The 17,707-nt window shown below is 43.2% G+C and overlaps 1 protein-coding gene across 1 annotated transcript in view; it reads left to right on the forward strand.

Annotated features, from left to right (window-relative positions):
• The window catches only part of LOC105387603 (dynein beta chain, ciliary), a 71,288-nt gene that overhangs the window by 22,634 nt on the left and 30,947 nt on the right, over positions 1 to 17,707 (forward strand). Inside the window, exons 42-73 of the mRNA XM_048630361.1 lie at positions 169 to 288; positions 406 to 487; positions 705 to 929; positions 1,146 to 1,253; positions 1,499 to 1,729; positions 2,089 to 2,237; positions 2,612 to 2,830; positions 3,301 to 3,538; positions 4,250 to 4,442; positions 4,806 to 4,983; positions 5,275 to 5,403; positions 5,567 to 5,786; positions 7,461 to 7,622; positions 7,880 to 8,079; positions 8,356 to 8,522; positions 8,833 to 9,011; positions 9,170 to 9,247; positions 9,477 to 9,638; positions 9,922 to 10,170; positions 10,276 to 10,387; positions 10,474 to 10,736; positions 10,850 to 10,930; positions 11,136 to 11,351; positions 11,595 to 11,743; positions 12,000 to 12,159; positions 12,504 to 12,670; positions 14,027 to 14,228; positions 14,506 to 14,636; positions 14,918 to 15,202; positions 16,668 to 16,923; positions 17,153 to 17,334; positions 17,512 to 17,643. Of these exons, the coding sequence (XP_048486318.1) occupies positions 169 to 288; positions 406 to 487; positions 705 to 929; positions 1,146 to 1,253; positions 1,499 to 1,729; positions 2,089 to 2,237; positions 2,612 to 2,830; positions 3,301 to 3,538; positions 4,250 to 4,442; positions 4,806 to 4,983; positions 5,275 to 5,403; positions 5,567 to 5,786; positions 7,461 to 7,622; positions 7,880 to 8,079; positions 8,356 to 8,522; positions 8,833 to 9,011; positions 9,170 to 9,247; positions 9,477 to 9,638; positions 9,922 to 10,170; positions 10,276 to 10,387; positions 10,474 to 10,736; positions 10,850 to 10,930; positions 11,136 to 11,351; positions 11,595 to 11,743; positions 12,000 to 12,159; positions 12,504 to 12,670; positions 14,027 to 14,228; positions 14,506 to 14,636; positions 14,918 to 15,202; positions 16,668 to 16,923; positions 17,153 to 17,334; positions 17,512 to 17,643 (5,625 nt within the window). The remainder of the gene's footprint in view (positions 1 to 168; positions 289 to 405; positions 488 to 704; positions 930 to 1,145; positions 1,254 to 1,498; positions 1,730 to 2,088; positions 2,238 to 2,611; positions 2,831 to 3,300; positions 3,539 to 4,249; positions 4,443 to 4,805; positions 4,984 to 5,274; positions 5,404 to 5,566; positions 5,787 to 7,460; positions 7,623 to 7,879; positions 8,080 to 8,355; positions 8,523 to 8,832; positions 9,012 to 9,169; positions 9,248 to 9,476; positions 9,639 to 9,921; positions 10,171 to 10,275; positions 10,388 to 10,473; positions 10,737 to 10,849; positions 10,931 to 11,135; positions 11,352 to 11,594; positions 11,744 to 11,999; positions 12,160 to 12,503; positions 12,671 to 14,026; positions 14,229 to 14,505; positions 14,637 to 14,917; positions 15,203 to 16,667; positions 16,924 to 17,152; positions 17,335 to 17,511; positions 17,644 to 17,707) is intronic.

Raw genomic sequence — 17,707 nt, forward strand, 5'->3', positions numbered from 1 at the left:
CAATGCCTCGCAGTTGATGGCTATTTGATAACCATATGCAACACAGGGAATGCTTGTGTCACGACTAGGCTAAGACTCCTTCATAATATATCAATCTTTAGCACCCAATAACCCATTTAAATTGTACCTATCCGACTTTTCATACTCACCATTTCACCACTCAAATAGACCGTGTGCCATGGTGGTACCGGACTTCGAGTTGATCTGCGAGATCATGCTGGTGGCCGAGGGCTTCCAGGACGCCAGGCTCTTGGCACGCAAGTTCATCACATTGTACACTCTATGCCGGTGAGTTTATGGTTCATTTTAGACATGTGAATTAAATATTACAGATTTTTATTACCATTGTAAAGTAGATTAGCGATATAGAGATTATCTTTATTCCAAGTATTTGAATATTTTCAGAGAATTACTCTCTAAGCAAGACCACTACGATTGGGGACTGCGTGCAATCAAGTCTGTACTTGTGGTGGCTGGATCGTTAAAGGTACGTATCGTATAATGTTGATAATGACAAGGAAGTCCCCTTCCTCATCTTGATAAATATTACCAAAATAGACGCACAGTAAGTATGATACACAAACTTTGTTGGCCATCAGCTTCAACACTGTAGCAAAAAGGCTTTACCTCAGTATATGTAAGTTGCTTCTACAACTCAAAAACTCCAGCTCCTAATTCTTCCTAATAACCTTTTATCTCTGCAGCGCGGCGACCGCCAAAGGCCCGAAGACCAAGTGCTAATGCGAGCGCTCCGAGACTTCAACATTCCGAAGATAGTGACGGACGACACGCCGATCTTCATGGGTCTCATAGGAGACCTGTTCCCCGCGCTGGACGTGCCCAGGAAGCGAGACCTGGACTTTGAGAAGAATCTCATAGACGCGGCCTTGTCGATGAAGTTGCAGCCGGAACCAGGGTTTATATTGAAGGTCAGTAGAAAATAAGTGGTTTTAATAGCGTGTCAGTAGGTAGGGTTGGGTATTAGGCGAAGGGGCTGAGTTCCCAGGATGCACCGGAAGTATAAGGCACATTAGTTATATATAAGGTTCTTTCACCCATCCCCTCTCGTTATTGATATATTCCTTTTGTCTCATTTACATCATAACGTACCTAAAACTAGGTTTATTCAATGTATCTTATTTCAGATGGTGCAACTAGTAGAGTTGTTCGCAGTGCGGCATTCAGTATTCATCGTCGGTTTTGCGGGCACTGGCAAGTCTATGGTCTGGCAGTGTCTGAACAGAACTTATCAGGTAAGAAATGAAATGACTATCTCATAAAATACCGCGTTCTGTTGTCAATATATTTATAACGCCCGCCAATAAAGAAACAATATGAAAATGGCGAACGAACTCGCATGCTATCTATATCCCCTTGGCATATCTGGCAATCCTACTTACTTCCTATTGCCAATGACGTAACTGCTGATTATTCATTTATATATGGGGCGGTAGAACTGTATTTCCTTTATAGTTTACATTATTTACACCTCCCACAGCAATTAAAACAAAAGCCGTACTACAACGACCTAGACCCAAAAGCCGTGACAAACGACGAGCTATTCGGCGTGATCAACCCGGCGACGCGCGAGTGGAAAGACGGCCTGTTCTCGGTGATCATGCGCGACATGGCCAACATGGCGGGCGACGGGCCCAAGTGGATCGTGCTGGATGGGGATATTGATCCTATGTGGATCGAGAGCTTGAATACACTTATGGATGATAATAAGGTGCGTTTATAACATAGGCAGTGTGAGGTAAGTATACATAACATACATAAACCTCACCGTCTGAATGAAGAGTGAAAACTATAACAGCGTGTAAACAGCAAGGTGGTGACCCCCGCGTGATACAATCATATGTTTATATCTCACTTTTCGAATGTTTGAATAACTGCCACTAGAAACTGCCTCTGTAATAGTGGATTTTCTTGTGGCTATAGCCGAACGTCTGAGCCTGATTTTCATACATGTGCCTCCACCGCAAAGCATAATATATGAAAAACAGGCTCAGCTATGCGAACTAACTTAGTTTTGCTGGCAGTGGACGTTCGGCTTATTGGTCTGGCTTACACCTATTCACTCTACAGGTGCTAACCCTGGCCAGCAACGAGCGTATAGCCCTGACCAAGTCGATGCGGCTGCTGTTCGAGATCGCCACGCTGCGCACGGCCACACCGGCCACGGTGTCGCGCGCCGGGATCCTGTACATCAACCCGCAGGACTTGGGGTGGAACCCGTGAGTTACTGCTGCGACTGTAATGTTTAAAATTACACATGTAGTGTAAAGCTTTGAAGAAGACGGATAAGAAATTACTGCTTAACATAGAGTACTCTAACATGGATCGCCACAACTGTCCTCGGCCTTCCAACCTCTACCTGCTGTGCTAAAAAAATTAAGTATGTTATTTTAGTGCTGCTTCATCTGGTAAGAGTGTCAGTGACAAAGACACGAGCTAGGCTAGCACTATGTAGCTGTGGTGGAAGGATTGGCAGCAGCTTAGCGTCAGTTGCTCAAGATGCACTGGACTTATGTAAGGACCAGTAAATGCTCTTTATGTGCTCCGTTTACGTCTCTAAGCACATTTTAAACAAACTACCCTTCCCTTCCAGCTTTGTAGCGTCCTGGATAGAGACAACCCGCGACGACGAGTCCGAGAAGGCGATGCTGACAGTGTTCTTCGACAAGTACATTCCGCCATTACTCGAGTCGTGCAAGAAGTACAAGCGAATCACGCCGCTGACGGAGCTGCAGCAGATCCAGCTCACGTGCTACCTGCTCGAGTGCTTCATGAATAAGAATCTGCTGCCGAGCGATTGTCCTAAGGAATGGTGAGACATTCTGTTATAAATATGTAGTTAAGAATTGATTGTGAGAAGTGGACAGAAATAAATGTATTGCTGCTCGGTTTGCTGATGTTATGAGTCTCGTGTTTTTATACTACTAATCCTAACTAATATTATAAATGTGAAAGTAACTGTGTCTGTCTGTCTGTCTGTTACTGTTTCACGCCAAAACGAATTTACGAAAAAAATTTATATGAATGAAATTTGCTATACATACGGTCTAGACCCTGGGAAAGAACATAGGCTACTTTTTATCCCGGAATTCCCACGGGAAAACTTTTTAAGGCGAAGCGAAGCGCGCGGGAACAGCTAGTACATAATAATGCTGTGTGTCTACTCAGCGCAGCGGTGTCCCTAAGATGAGACCTCATGTTATTCGGAAGTGTTTCATGAATCAGATAAATAATGAATGGAGGCTAGCTAAAGCAATGTTAAAATAACTCATTTATTTTCAGGTACGAAACCTACTTCGTGTTCGCGGCGTGCTGGGGCTTCGGCTCCGCCCTGTTTCAGGACCAGTTGGTCGACTGGCGCAGCGAGTTCAGCAAGTGGTTCACCAACGAGTTCAAGTCCATCAAGTTCCCGTCCACAGGCACCGTGTTCAACTTCTACATCGATCCGGAGACGAAGAAGTTTCTACCGTGGTCGGAGAAGATTGAGCCGTTTGATATGGACCCCGATCTACCGTTGCAGGTGAGTTCTTAGCCGTTATTTTTATGTTTAAAGTTATGCGCTAATTTATCACTATCGAAGTGGTGGCGGGACGGTTTTAGCTAGTTGTTTTTTAAATTTATTTATAGATAACCAACAGGCAGCGGTACAAAGTAGATTATACATAAGTAATGCGTGTAAGGGAAGTCCAATATAAAAAAAGCCAAGCGGCTCGTGTCGCCGCCGAAGACATCAGACGACCATGGCGAAAATCCGCGAAAATGTCATGGGACGACGTTGCACAACTTCCAAGACTACTGATTTGAAAAGACAAGATATCAGGCTATGTCCTTGATCTTTCGAGATCTTTCTACCTAAGTCGCATTACATTGGTTTATTTAACAATCGCTTCCTCACAGTCGTGTCTGGTCTCCACGGCGGAGACGACCCGCACGCGGTTCTTCATGGACCTGCTGGTGGCGCAAGGGCGGCCCGTGATGCTGGTGGGCGCGGCCGGCAGCGGCAAGAGCGTCAGCCACAAGCTCAACTAGTGTCTGACTGCTGTGCCGAGGGTCCTGGGTTCGATCCCCGGCTACGACAGATATTTATTGTTGTTTCTTGGATTGTGTGATATCTCCCACCCGAGTGGCATGCGTAGATATTATAGCAGAAACCTTCCATTCTTAGACGGAACCTCCGCTCTACTCAAGTAAAAGTATGATACCGCGCTTGATAAACATCGTTTCCTCACAGTCGTGCCTAGTCTCCACGGCGGAGACGACGCGCACGCGGTTCTTCATGGACCTGCTGGTGGCGCAAGGGCGGCCCGTGATGCTGGTGGGCGCGGCCGGCAGCGGCAAGTCCGTCAGCGTCGCCGCCAAGCTCAACTCGCTGAGCGACTCGTACGCCGTCACTAATGTGCCGCTCAACTTCTATACTACTTCTGGTGAGTGGGTATAGTCCATGAGTTTTTTTTCTCCTACAAACAAGATGGTCTGCTTATACGGCATGTGGATAAAGAAGCGATGTGAAAATGGCGGCTTTTACATAGCGTAAAATGGAGTATAGACAGAGTTAAGATTGCATTAATCCCGTTCCCCATTTTCATAGAAAAATCAATTCTTTATCCGCAGGCGTTGTACCGTTATCTATTAGGTAGGTATCTCAGAAAAAATATATAAAATTCTTAAAATTTATGCCATTTTAGTAAATATAAAAGTCAAATGCCATTATAAAAGTCACTTCAACTTAAATCTACCTTAGATAATTTTACTGATAAAATTTCAGCCTGTATCTATATTTTATACAGAAATGATGCAGAAGATCCTCGAGAAGCCGCTTGAGAAGAAGTCGGGTCGCAACTACGGCCCGCCCGGCAGCAAGACCATGATCTACTTCGTGGACGACATGAACATGCCTGAAGTAGATGCGTACGGCACGGTGCAGGCGCATACGCTCGTGCGGCAGTTCTTGAACTATGGTCATTGGTAAGAGTTTGATGTCATGGAGGATGATGTGTGATGAAAGGCGGAGTAGAATAGCATCAATCCTTACGTGGGTATGGTATCGTTTGACACGAATACTGACAGATGGGCAGAAAATGGGTGGCCGCCATTCTTCAATGTGGTTAGGTATTTCTAAAGATCACAACTTCTCGTATCTATGGGCTCTTGTATAGGCGGGGGTAATCCAATAGTGGCCTTCAACGGGCTTATTGTGTTGTAACCTATATTGTACAGGAATATTTCAACATCTTACATTTATATCCTTTGTTCCAGGTATGACAGACAGAAGCTGACATTGAAGGAGGTTGCTAACTGCATGTTCGTCTCCTGCATGAACCCCACGGCCGGCTCCTTCTCTATAGACCCGCGGCTGCAGAGGCAGTTCTGCACTTTTGCTATCAGGTACACATTTTATTTTACTGCTATAGGCATAGATCAGGTCCTAGTGGCGCCATCTACTTACATCCAGTTTGGGTCGTCTGATATAACTACATCTTTATAGTTATACTAATTTTCGGATACATTTTTTAAGTTTAAAAGTCTATAAAAATCTTTTCTTCTACAGTTTCCCCGGAATGGACGCATGCTTCCACATCTACAAGCAGATCCTGACGCAGCACCTCGGGAACTCCCTCAACAGGTTCCCAGTGGTGGTGCAACGCTACGTAGAGAACATAGTGACGTGTGCGCTCGCTCTGCACACTAAACTGTCCACGACGTTCCTGCCTACAGCCATCAAGTTCCATTATATCTTTAATTTGAGGGACTTGTCTAATATCTTCCAGGTAAGATGGTAGGGCTAAGCAAATTCAAATGTATTGCATGTGTGGTAGTTATTTATTTATTTTATTTATTATGGTTCACCAACATTTGTTACATCAAAACTATTATAGAAATAAGAATCTAGAATATCTATCTAGATATCTAGAATAAGTTTAAGTGTTACATTAAAGAGAAACTCAGTAAAAAAGCTTATTATAGAATTGATGATTACTTAGAGGACGTTAATGCATGGCTGTGATAAGTACTTAGCTCTGCTCATATTATTATAATAATAATAATTAAGCTTATATGTATTGTATACCAACTAGTTTTAAGTCTTTTTTTGAAAAGATGGCTCAGGAGTTTCTTGCCTCCGTTCTTCTCCTTAGACAGAAAGAGCCCCCCCTTATCCGAACGGAGAGTAATTTGTAAAAATTGACGTTCATCAGAAAATTTTATATTTGTACGATGAATAAAAAATTTTGACTTTGACTTTTGACTTTAACTTTGACTTTATTACAATTCTATAACTAAATACAAACTAGATGCACAAACAATGGACAACATTTCATTTTCTTTACCCTATATTTTTATTAGTTATTCGGAAATTTTATAGAAAATTAGTGGACCCGTATTTTTTTATTTTGTATATACATAAATTTTTGCATGTTATTTTTAACTTTTAAGTTAATTATTTTAAAACCGGAAGTGACGTCACATATTAGGCTCAATTTTTATTTTTGTCTATTGCCTGAGTCTCGAAAAAATACATAAATGACACTGACAAGTGACATTTAAACTTTGTTTACATGCCAACCAACAAATGGGTCATTTTCAAATGACCTTGATATTTCTAATGATGGAAAGTAGGTACTTATCATGTAAAAAAATAATCAGAAGCATTTTTTCAGCTGTGTAGGCGGTGGCATGCTCTGGGACATATTATATAGAAGTCATCTCTTAATAATAAATAAAAAAAATAGTCAGAAAGTGTCAGAACAGAATTAATGAAAATGACCCAAATAAACAACAACGGCACGATAAAACGTCAACGTCAATCAAAAATGAAAGTGACAGTTACTTTGTTTTTAAATCTATAGGCTTTGATCATCAAAATGCATCGCACCTGATGCATGACGTCATCAGCACTTTTTACTATTTTATGATTTTCTCAAAAATGATACATCTAAAAAATACAAAAACATTTTTTTTGTGGCCTTTAGAGCTAAATCTCGAAATGGTTTTCGATTTATAGCAGCTTTAGTTTTTTGAAATGTTGTCCATTATAGGTAAACACTGCATGCAAAAAATATCGTCAAATTTAGTGGCTACTTAAAATAAATTTAACTACTTATACTAATTATAAAAATAAAATTATAATTGATTAAATTGAATTAAATTGAATTGAATTAAAATTGAATTAAAAATTTAGATTAATATATTAATTGATTGAGAAATTAATTGTATTTTTAAATAAGTTATATGGTAAATAGTTCATCATCGTTATCTTAGTAGTCAACAATCGTCCACTGCTTGACATGGACCTCTTCCAAGAGGCGCCACAACGCTTTGCACGGTCTTCCTCCTTTCTGTCTAAGGTCGTTGGTCCAGCGGGCCTGTCTGGCCCGTGGTCCTCTGGCCCTGTCCAAAATTGCGCTTGCCTGATATTATAATTCATATAAAATTATAACACCCAGGGAATGCTATTCACGACGGGCGACGCCATCAAGGTTCCCTCAGATCTGATCCGCCTCTGGACCCATGAGGCGACGCGGGTGTACTCCGACAAGCTGGTCTGCGCCGAGGATAATGACACCTTCGGGAAACTCGTCGCGGAAGCTATCAAGAAGACTTGTGAGGTAAACATAGTGGCTTAGCTTTTATAAATAAATAAATTAAACCGCCTGTTGAATACGGATGGAGGAGCGACGAGTTAGCAAAGGCTAACCATGTCCACCAAAAGTACAAGATAAATAAAATATAGCTTCATCCATCCTCTATTAAAACTGTGTGATTCTATATTTTCTGGTTCTCAAATGTGGAAAGCCAATAACGCCATATTCCTGTCTAAGATTAATTTGCAATAGGTACCTATAATCCATTTGCCTTTTTCCAGGACTACGATGAAAAGATAGTATTCGAAAAGCCACTAATATACTGCCACTTTGCTGAGGGTGTGGGAGATCCCAAGTACTTCCCTATTCACGAATGGCCTCAACTCAAGAAGTTGCTCGACGAATCTCTCTCCAGCTACAACGATCTTGTCGCTACCATGAACCTGGTGCTGTTTGAAGACGCCATGTACCATATTTGCAGGTAATTACATATTGAAAGAAGCTAACATTAATTATGTGCACTGCTAAATCTATCATTGAATTTCCTCATTCAGCCTTTTCCTGCTATCCGACTGGTAAAGACTAGACTAAACGATGCTCTAGCGGATGGTGTTATGCTATTATTTAGTCTTCCGTCATATCATGTGATGCTATTTGCTTTTATGAGGCTACAGCCGATTTGTATTATAAAACCGCATTACTCTCAGTAAAGTTAAACCTTATGTTTTATACTTATTTTTAATAATTTATTTCATAGAATCAACCGCATCCTCGAGGCGCCGCGCGGCAACGCACTATTGGTCGGAGTAGGTGGCTCCGGCAAGCAGTCGCTATCGCGTTTATCAGCCTTTATATCTTCACTGGAAGTATTCCAAGTGCAACTAAGGAGGGGCTACAGTATTAACGACCTTCGAGCTGATCTGGGTAAGGTTTAAATTTGTCTGGTAGATGAGTAGAATTTATAAAGTGGTAAATAAGGGTCAAATTGCGTCTGCCTTTATATCCACTTTGGAGGTGTTCCATAGCCGATATGGGGGGTAAAATTGACATTAGCGTAGCTCTGGCTATTTGATAAACTATACAAAATGGGTTAGATAGTGCTATGGGTGGTGAATGGATAGATCGGCTTGGGCGTCCATATCCATTCGCGATTTTTATGGCCAATATTATTCTTTGCCATGTGAATCACCAAAGATACTGTGGCACCAATAAATATATTTCTTCCTTATTCCAGCCGGCCTCTACATAAAGGCAGGCCTCAAGAGCATCGGCAGTGTGTTCCTCATGACGGATGCTCAGGTCGCGGAGGAGCGGTTCCTGGTGCTCATCAACGATCTGCTGGCCTCAGGAGAGATCCCAGATTTGCTGGCTGATGATGAGCTGGAAAATGTTATCAATGGGGTCAGGGGCGAAGTGAGTAATGATGAAGGGTTCTTAAGTAGATTAGTATGCGAAAAGCCGAAAAGTTTTTGTCACGTTGTTCTCAAAGCCGCGTGAAGTACCTAACTACGCGTGCGAGACAGTGGGCTAGCAAATTTGAAAATATTATAGTTTTTATCGTTATTTTTCAGACGAAAGCAACTGGTGTTCAGGATACGAGGGAAAATTGCTGGAGATTCTTTATCAACCGTGTGCGGACAATGCTGAAGGTACTTTGCCCGCTATATCTTTAGTTTTTCCATATTTTTATTCAACAACACAACGTTGTATATCTATGTATATTGGCTGTCATAAATTACTTATACAGCCATAAACTCTCTTAGCTCTCATTGAAAATGCATGCAGCAAGAACCTATACCTAGCAAGGGATTAGGCACATTACTACAAGGTTATTATTATTTGTATCTTATTTTGTACTTCATTGCATGAACACCCCAGGTGGTGCTGTGCTTCTCGCCGGTGGGCGACAAGCTGCGCGTGCGCGCGCGCAAGTTCCCGTCGCTCGTGAACTGCACGGCCATCGACTGGTTCCACGAGTGGCCGCTGGAGGCGCTGCGGTCTGTCTCCAAGCGGTTCATTAGGGAGGTTGAGTCGCTGCCGGTGGGTATTTCTACATCCGCTTTTGTTGTAGGTACTCTACTCACACGGTCACACACACAAAGTACTAGACACCTTCTCGAAAGCTTATTTTGGAGGAGTAGTTGGGACATCGCGAGATTATTGGCGACCATTAGATGCCAATGAAATGCAAGGATCTTGCAGAATTTAAAAACACATAAATCTAAATAATGATTTCTGTGGTTAAAGTAATCGAACCCTAAATGAATACTTCAGGATTTAGCTATAAAAATAAATGGATGCTTTATAATCTTTTTCCCAACAGCCGGAACTAGTGGACCCCGTCTCCGTGTTCGTGTCACACGTCCACCAGAGCGTCAACAAAATGTCTGCCGTATACTACCAGAACGAGAAGCGGTACAACTACACCACGCCCAAGACTTTCCTCGAACAGATCGCGTTGTATGGGAAACTCCTCAATGAGAAAACTAAGAACTTGAAGACCACGATATTTAGGCTCGAAAATGGGTTGCTGAAGCTAGCCTCGTGTGCTGCTGATGTCGAAGTTTTGAAGGTGGGTTTTTGTTCAGTATTTACGGCCTCTGTCAGGCTATAGGTAATTATGTCCAGATGTAACTGTCTAAAGCGTAGCCATACCTTACTTATTTATTATTTATAGGTGACACTAGCTGAACAAGAGCAAATACTGAAAGTGAAGAATAAGTCTGCCGAAGACCTGATAGAAGTAGTTGGAGCCGAGAGTGACAAAGTGTCCAAGGAGAAAGCTTTCGGTAACATTTCGAAAATACTTTCAATCGCTAGTATAACTTGCCAAATTTATCTAGGACGTCATTAAAGTTAATTATGTTTATTTCAGCCGCGGAGGAAGAAAAGAAAGTGAAAGTGATAGAAGAAGACGTGACAATCAAAGCAAAGATTTGCGCCGATGACTTAGCAAAGGCCGAACCAGCGTTGATAGCGGCCCAAGAGGCTCTCAACACTCTGAATAAGAATAACTTGACAGAGTTAAAGTCTTTCGGGTCCCCGCCCGAAGCTGTAGTGAACGTTACGGCAGCGGTTTTGGTGCTATTCTCTAAAAAAGGAAAAGTACCTAAAGATCGCTCTTGGAAAGCTTGTAAGGTAAATACAAAAGAATACCTCAAAAGAATTCTACAACTTCAATAATGTTATAATACTGATAACGGCAAAATCATAATCATGTGATTGTTACTGATGATCGGTATATCTTACAGATGCTGATGGGCAAAGTTGATCAATTCTTGAATGACCTGGTTTATTTTGACAAGGAGAACATTCACCCTGATGTCATCAAGGTAAATACTTCCTCTTTACGTCATTCGCCTTCGGGATAGACGACAAACGAAAGAACGATGACCTTTGTCAAGTAGCCGGTACTAGTTGGTTGAGGAAGGCCGAAGAGTGTTGTGGCCCGCCCTAAAAAAAGCCTTTGTTGAACTATGGGCTATTGTTGGCTGATGAGCTGATGAAAACGTTACTATCACATTGAAATCTTTTCAGGCGATACAACCCTATATCAAGGACCCCGATTTCAAGCCTTCGTTCATAATGTCCAAGTCCTCCGCGGCCGCCGGCCTGTGCGCGTGGGTCATCAACATCTGCAAGTTCTACGACGTGTATGTGGTGGTCGAGCCGAAGAGACGCGCTCTGAACGCGGCCAATGCCGAACTGAAGGCTGCCAGGGATAAGCTCGCCTTCCTTACTGAGAGGATTAAGGTGCGTTGAGGTAGTCTTTGACGTCATACGAGGATGTAGTTATAAATGGAAGAAAAAATATCGTCAAAGTATGTATATCAATTTCTAGTCTCTGCCTTCATCAGCTTTATGCCATCTGCAAGCTATTGCAACAGTTGGTGAAATAGGTACTTACATGATTTCGTGATATCTTTTGCTTCATCGTTTTCAATGCCTATGTAGTGGCATGTGTGTATTATTGATATATTTGTTCCGTTTCCTCAGGAACTAGAAGAGAAGCTGGAAGTGCTGTTGAATGCATTCCAAGAGGCGGTGAATGAGAAGATGAAGTGCCAAGCGGAGGCCGACGCTACCACCAACACTATCGATCTTGCCAATCGACTCGTCAATGGACTGGGCTCCGAGAAGATCAGGTAAACCATTGAACCACGACAAAAAATTGCATTTGAAACATGTACTTAGGTCATTATGATTTATTCTTTATTGCACAATATACGAAAAGTAAATATGTACAATCAGTTGGACTTAAAAGCATTTTCTACCAGTCAACCTGCAGGAGGTACAGGGAGTCATATATTCTATCTTTACCTTATACAAATCCGTTAAACTTAGGAGACAAACATATAACACTTCAAATTTAACCTCTGGATGGATTGTATGGCCTCACAGGTGGTCCCAAACGGTGGTGAACCTCAAGGAATCCGGAGTGACGCTCCCGGGCGACGTGCTCGTGATCTGCGCGTTCATCTCGTACGTGGGCTGCTTCATGCGGCGCTACCGCGTGCAGCTGCTCAAGGAGGACTGGCTGCCCACGCTGGCCAAGAGCAACGTGAGTACAGTACGGTTCACTGATGATGGCTATCGTGAAAAATGGTGGCAGAATATGATTTTTCAATAGAACAACGACTTTATCCGTGTATTTGCTGAAATACATAAGACGATTACAACATAGTTATGCACTTCATCTTTGTCAATGACCCTTTTTGACATGACAAGGCCACGGCACTGTTTGTGGCAATTAATCCCCTCATTGAATATTTTTGCCATATTATCCACGCTCGGTGGCCAATAATCCCTCCTCAGCAGCCATATTCTTGTTTGTTTACAGAAACATAACCTTGATCATCCATACAAAAAGTACAGAGCACTTTTTTAATCTATTCCACATTCCAGCCAAAAATCGAGACAACCGAGGACCTAGACCCTCTATCCATGCTGACGGACGACGCGCAGGTGGCGGGCTGGAACAACGAGGGGCTGCCCACGGACACCATGAGCACGGAGAATGCCACCATATTGACTAATTCCGCGCGCTGGCCGCTCATGATCGACCCGCAGTTGTGAGTTTTGTTGAAAAAGATGTTGTTGCTGTAGTTTTGTATAGTTTGTTGAAAAAAGATGTTGTTGCTGTAGTTTTGCATATAACTTAACCAATATGGCGGCTGTCTTGCATTCAAAAATGAATCATAACGGAGGATTCGGAGCTCGTCCGAAATGAATAATGGCAGTCGCCTTGCGCCTACCAATCGGGCTGGAACAACGAGGGGCTGCCCACGGACACCATGAGCACGGAGAACGCGACTATACTGACCAACTCCACGCGCTGGCCGCTCATGATCGACCCGCAGTTGTGAGTGTTATATTAAAAGACGCGAAGCGCGCGGGAACACCTAGTTCCCGCGCGCTTCGCTTCGCCTTAAAAAGTTTTCCCGTGGGAATTCCGGGATAAAAAGTAGCCTATGTTCTTTCCCAGGGTCTAGACCGTATGTATACCAAATTTCATTCAAATCCGTTCAGTAGTTTTGGCGTGAAAGAGTAACAGACAGACAGACAGACAGACACAGTTACTTTCGCATTTATAATATTAGTTAGGACTAGCTGTTTCCGCGCGCTTCGCTTCGCCTTAAAAAGTTTTCCCGTGGGAATTCCGGGATAAAAAGTAGCCTATGTTCTTTCCCAGGGTCCAGACCGTATGTCTACCAAATTTCATTCAAATCCGTTCAGTAGTTTTGGCGTGAAAGAGTAACAGACAGACAGACAGACAGACAGACAGACAGACAGACACAGTTACTTTCGCATTTATAATATTAGTTAGGATTAGGATTAGTTAGGATTAGGATTAGGATTGCTTTTGTTTGCTGTGGTTTTGTTTAGTATTAGGTACGTAACTTAACCAATATGGCGGCCATCTTGCATTCATCAGCGAATGATAACAGAGGATTCGGAGCTCGTTCTAAATGAGTAACGGCATTGGAAGTGACCTAGCGGCTACCAATGGTGAGGAGCGGTTTTGAAACAGTCCTCTTTTAGGGTGATTCTTCGAAATTCGATTCTTCGTCTGATTTATATGGCCGTTTTTTAATTTCATTTTTAGCTCTATGACATAGTTATGTTTATATGAAAATGGATACAGAAAATAACATAATTGGAAAAGGCACTCTTTTTTATCAAGTAGTTTTTGAGTTATTGACGTTACAATTTTTTGTGGCCATATGAATCAGAACCAGAAGATAGAACATTTAACGCTTTTCATTCACCGTAAGTGTTATCTACAAGTGCGTTTAGGGCTAGTTGCGTGCTTTCTTTGTAATTATATGTCCGTACATACCTACAAATGATTTAGGTATCATATTAAAATGTCTGTCAGTGCTACATGTAGAGTGAAGCATTATTGAAGCATCCATAACAATTTCCAGACAAGGCATAAAATGGATCAAAAATCGCTACGGAGAGTCTCTCATAGTCGTGCGACTGACCCAGCGCAACTACTTGGAGCGCATAGAGCGCGCCGTGTCTCATGGAGAGATAGTGCTGCTGGAGAACATCGGCGAGTCCGTGGACGCCGTGCTGGACCCCCTGCTTGGACGAGTGCTGATTAGGAAGGGGAAGGTGCTCAAGGTGAGACGATAAGTATATGGATTAGGTGGTTAGTACATAGTAAAAAGTTTTAACATAATATTTATTATACATACGTATATTTATGGTCCCAAAATTTTACCTTGAGGAACTCCATTGCCAAGACAGCCAGCTTACCGAACTCTAGTAATCTATTTCAATGTGTTTTTTTCATTTAAGTACATCATTACCCGACGGCTACTACAGCCACTGTTCAAATAAAGTCGGAAATAAAGTATCGCCTATAGAATATGTTATAAATCTATATCGAAACCCCCAGATCGGCGACCGCGAGATCGACTTCCACCCGTCGTTCCGGCTGATCCTGCAGACGAAGCTCGCCAACCCGCACTACCAGCCCGAGATGCAGGCGCAGTGCACGCTCATCAACTTCACCGTCACCAGGGACGGGTAATCATCATCACAAGTCTGATCCTTTATCATCAACACCAAACACCATTTGAAAATGGCCTGTTCCAAGGAGCGCCACAACACTCTGTCCTCGGCATTCCTCATACAGTTACTATACCGGCTACCTGACTCAGGTCGACGGTTATATTGTTTCAAAAATGTTTTACGGTAAGTTTCCAGGTTCGAAGTCTCCATACTATAATTTTAATCAAAACTAACATCAAGAATACAGTTAATCAAATTTTCAAACGGCATTACACCACATCACCTTCTGATTCCAGTCTCGAAGAGCAACTCCTAGGCGCAGTTGTGAAATGTGAGCGACCGGACCTAGAAGCTCTTCGCTCCGGCCTCACGAAGATGCAAAATGACTTCAAGATTACCCTCAAAACACTTGAAGATGACTTGTTGAAACGCTTGGCTTCAGCAGGGCCGGATATACTCAGTGATTCAGCGTTGGTGATTAATTTGGAGACCACGAAGAAGACGGCGGCTGATGTGGAAGTGAAGGTTGAGGAGTCCAAGTCGACTGCTGTGAAGATTGATGAGGCTAGGGAGCGATATAGGTAAGCTATTTTGTATGCTGAATGATTTTATTGTTTTTTATAGCTCGGTGGCGTCCTTACCAATCCACAGTCTATTTTGAATACAGTAAAAATCATCCCTCTCAATGGGAGGTAACGCGTGTGAATTTGCCGCTAGGGGCGCTGGTGTCGACTGAGGTCAAGTGACATTTACTTTTCACTGGTATAATTTGGCGGGCTTCGTAACAAATTACATTTTCGTTCATTTCCCTGTTGAAAAGTGATCTCATTTCGCGAAATTATCGCAAATATTGATTAATGGTAAAGCTGAATTAAGGAAAAGAGGTCCGAAAATATGTGTCCTCCTTTTCTTTCCGAACATAGCGGAACTGCACAACATTGCGGCATGGTAACTCGATATGATGATAGTTATTTATAATTAATAAACTTATGACATACTTACATACATACATATGCTCACGGCTGTAATCCCCAAAGGGGTAGTTAGAGGCGACTCGCAAGCGAGTCACCCGCTTTTCGCTGTACATTTGTACTCACGTGATAGGTCACGAGCCGTATCGCCGTTTCTGAATGAGTACAATGCACTGAAGTTGTTCGGGTAAGTGGGCAACCCGACTGTCAGATTTTTTCAAGCTGCCCGAAGGCCTCAGATCCTGAAGACAAAGTCTTCAACCACTGCGTCCTGCCAGTGATGATGTATGGTGCAGAGACGTGGACACTGACTGACGGTAGGATAGGTCCACGGATTTCAAGTCGCTCAGCGTGCTATGGAGAGAGCTATGCTTGGGGTTTCTCTGATGGATCGTGTTAGAAATGAGCTTATCCGTCAGAGGACTAAGGTTACATAGCTATCAAAATATTCAAGCTGAAGTGGCAGTGGGCTTGTCATATCTGCCGAAGAACTGATAACCGTTGGGGTACACGGGTTCTCGAGTGGAGACCACGAACAGGCAAACGCAGCGTGGGACGCCCTCCTGCCCGCTGGACTGACGACCTTAGGCGGGTAGCCGGTAGTGGTTGGATGAGGAAGGCCGAGGACCGAGTGTTGTGGCGCTCCTTATTGGGAGAGGCCTATGACCAGCAGTGGATGATTATTGGCTGATGATGATGATGATAAAGGCCTCTGACTAGGCTTAACGACTGCTGCCGAAGCAGCAACCGGGACCCACGGCTTAACGTGCAGTCCGAAGCAGGGAAGCGTCCAGAAAATAACCACTTGATTCGGTCACCCATCCAACGGCTGACCGTGCCAGTTGTTGCTTAACCTCAGTGATCAGTTACGATCACTGAAGCCATCTCGACTACGGACGCTTCTAAGCTTATGGGATTCAAGATTTTATAATATAAAAAGTATAAGTAATAGATAAAATCGCCTTTGATAAGTTTGACAGCTATACCTCTTGACCTCAGTTGACAGTGGCGCCAACTGGTGAGCAAAAAAACGGTAGTCCCCATTACAACAATCTAACCTACAAATTTTTCACAGACGAGCGGCCACCCGCGCATCCCTGCTCTACTTCATCCTAAACGACCTCTACAAGATAAACCCGATGTACCAGTTCTCCCTCAAAGCCTACAGTGTAGTGTTCACGGACGCCTTAGCCAAGGCCGAGCCGGCTGAAGACTTGGAGACCAGAGTCAGGAATCTACTGGACAATATCACCTTCGCCGTGTTTGTGTATACGTCGCGAGGATTGTTTGAGAAGGATAAACTAGTGTTCCTGTTCTTGATTACTTTGCAGGTTAGTCTGGCTTTTGTATTTAATCGTAGAACGAAGTCTATAATGGCTGTATGGTAATGTATGTAGATTTGTAATGGGTGTCTTTGAGAGACCGCCGCTTGTTCGAAAGTGCTCTTGCCCAAGTGTGTTCTTAATCAGTTACGCTCTTATTTGTCATCATCACCATGGTCTGTTTTTTTAAAGGTGACACGAGTCCTCATTAGTTATCAATTACACACTACTTCCGCAGATCCTCCAAGACGAAGGCAAGATAGACCAGCTCGAGCTAGACTTCCTGCTCAAGTACGCAGTGGCCCCTGTCACATCGCCGCTGCCGTGGCTGACGGCCGCGGGCTGGGGCGGCGTCACCGCGCTCTCCAGGCTGGAGGCCTTCGATGGCCTGGACAAGGATATAGAGGGCGCCACTAAAAGGTACGTATTTTTCAAACTGCAACTTACATATATCGCAACGCCCGTAACAATCTACCATCATGGTTGGTTAAAACTCAAACATTTAACACGATGCGATAGCATATATCTGCCCAAAAGAAGCCTCCGCATTGGAATTTTGTAAAAAAAAATTATGGCTAATTGTAACTTTTCTTCCAGGTGGCAAAAGTACACGGAGGGCGAGGCGCCAGAGCGAGACAAGCTCCCGGGCGAGTGGAAGAACAAGACGGCGCTGCAGCGGCTCTGCATCATGAGGGCATTACGGCCTGATCGCATGACTTATGCTTCCAGGTACTTATGTCTATATAGTTTAAATAAGACGTGATATTTTTATAATATACACAAGTTTGTCTTT

This window comes from Plutella xylostella, chromosome 25 (assembly GCF_932276165.1).
Source record: "Plutella xylostella chromosome 25, ilPluXylo3.1, whole genome shotgun sequence".
In the NCBI taxonomy this organism is placed as follows: Eukaryota; Metazoa; Arthropoda; class Insecta; order Lepidoptera; family Plutellidae; genus Plutella; species Plutella xylostella.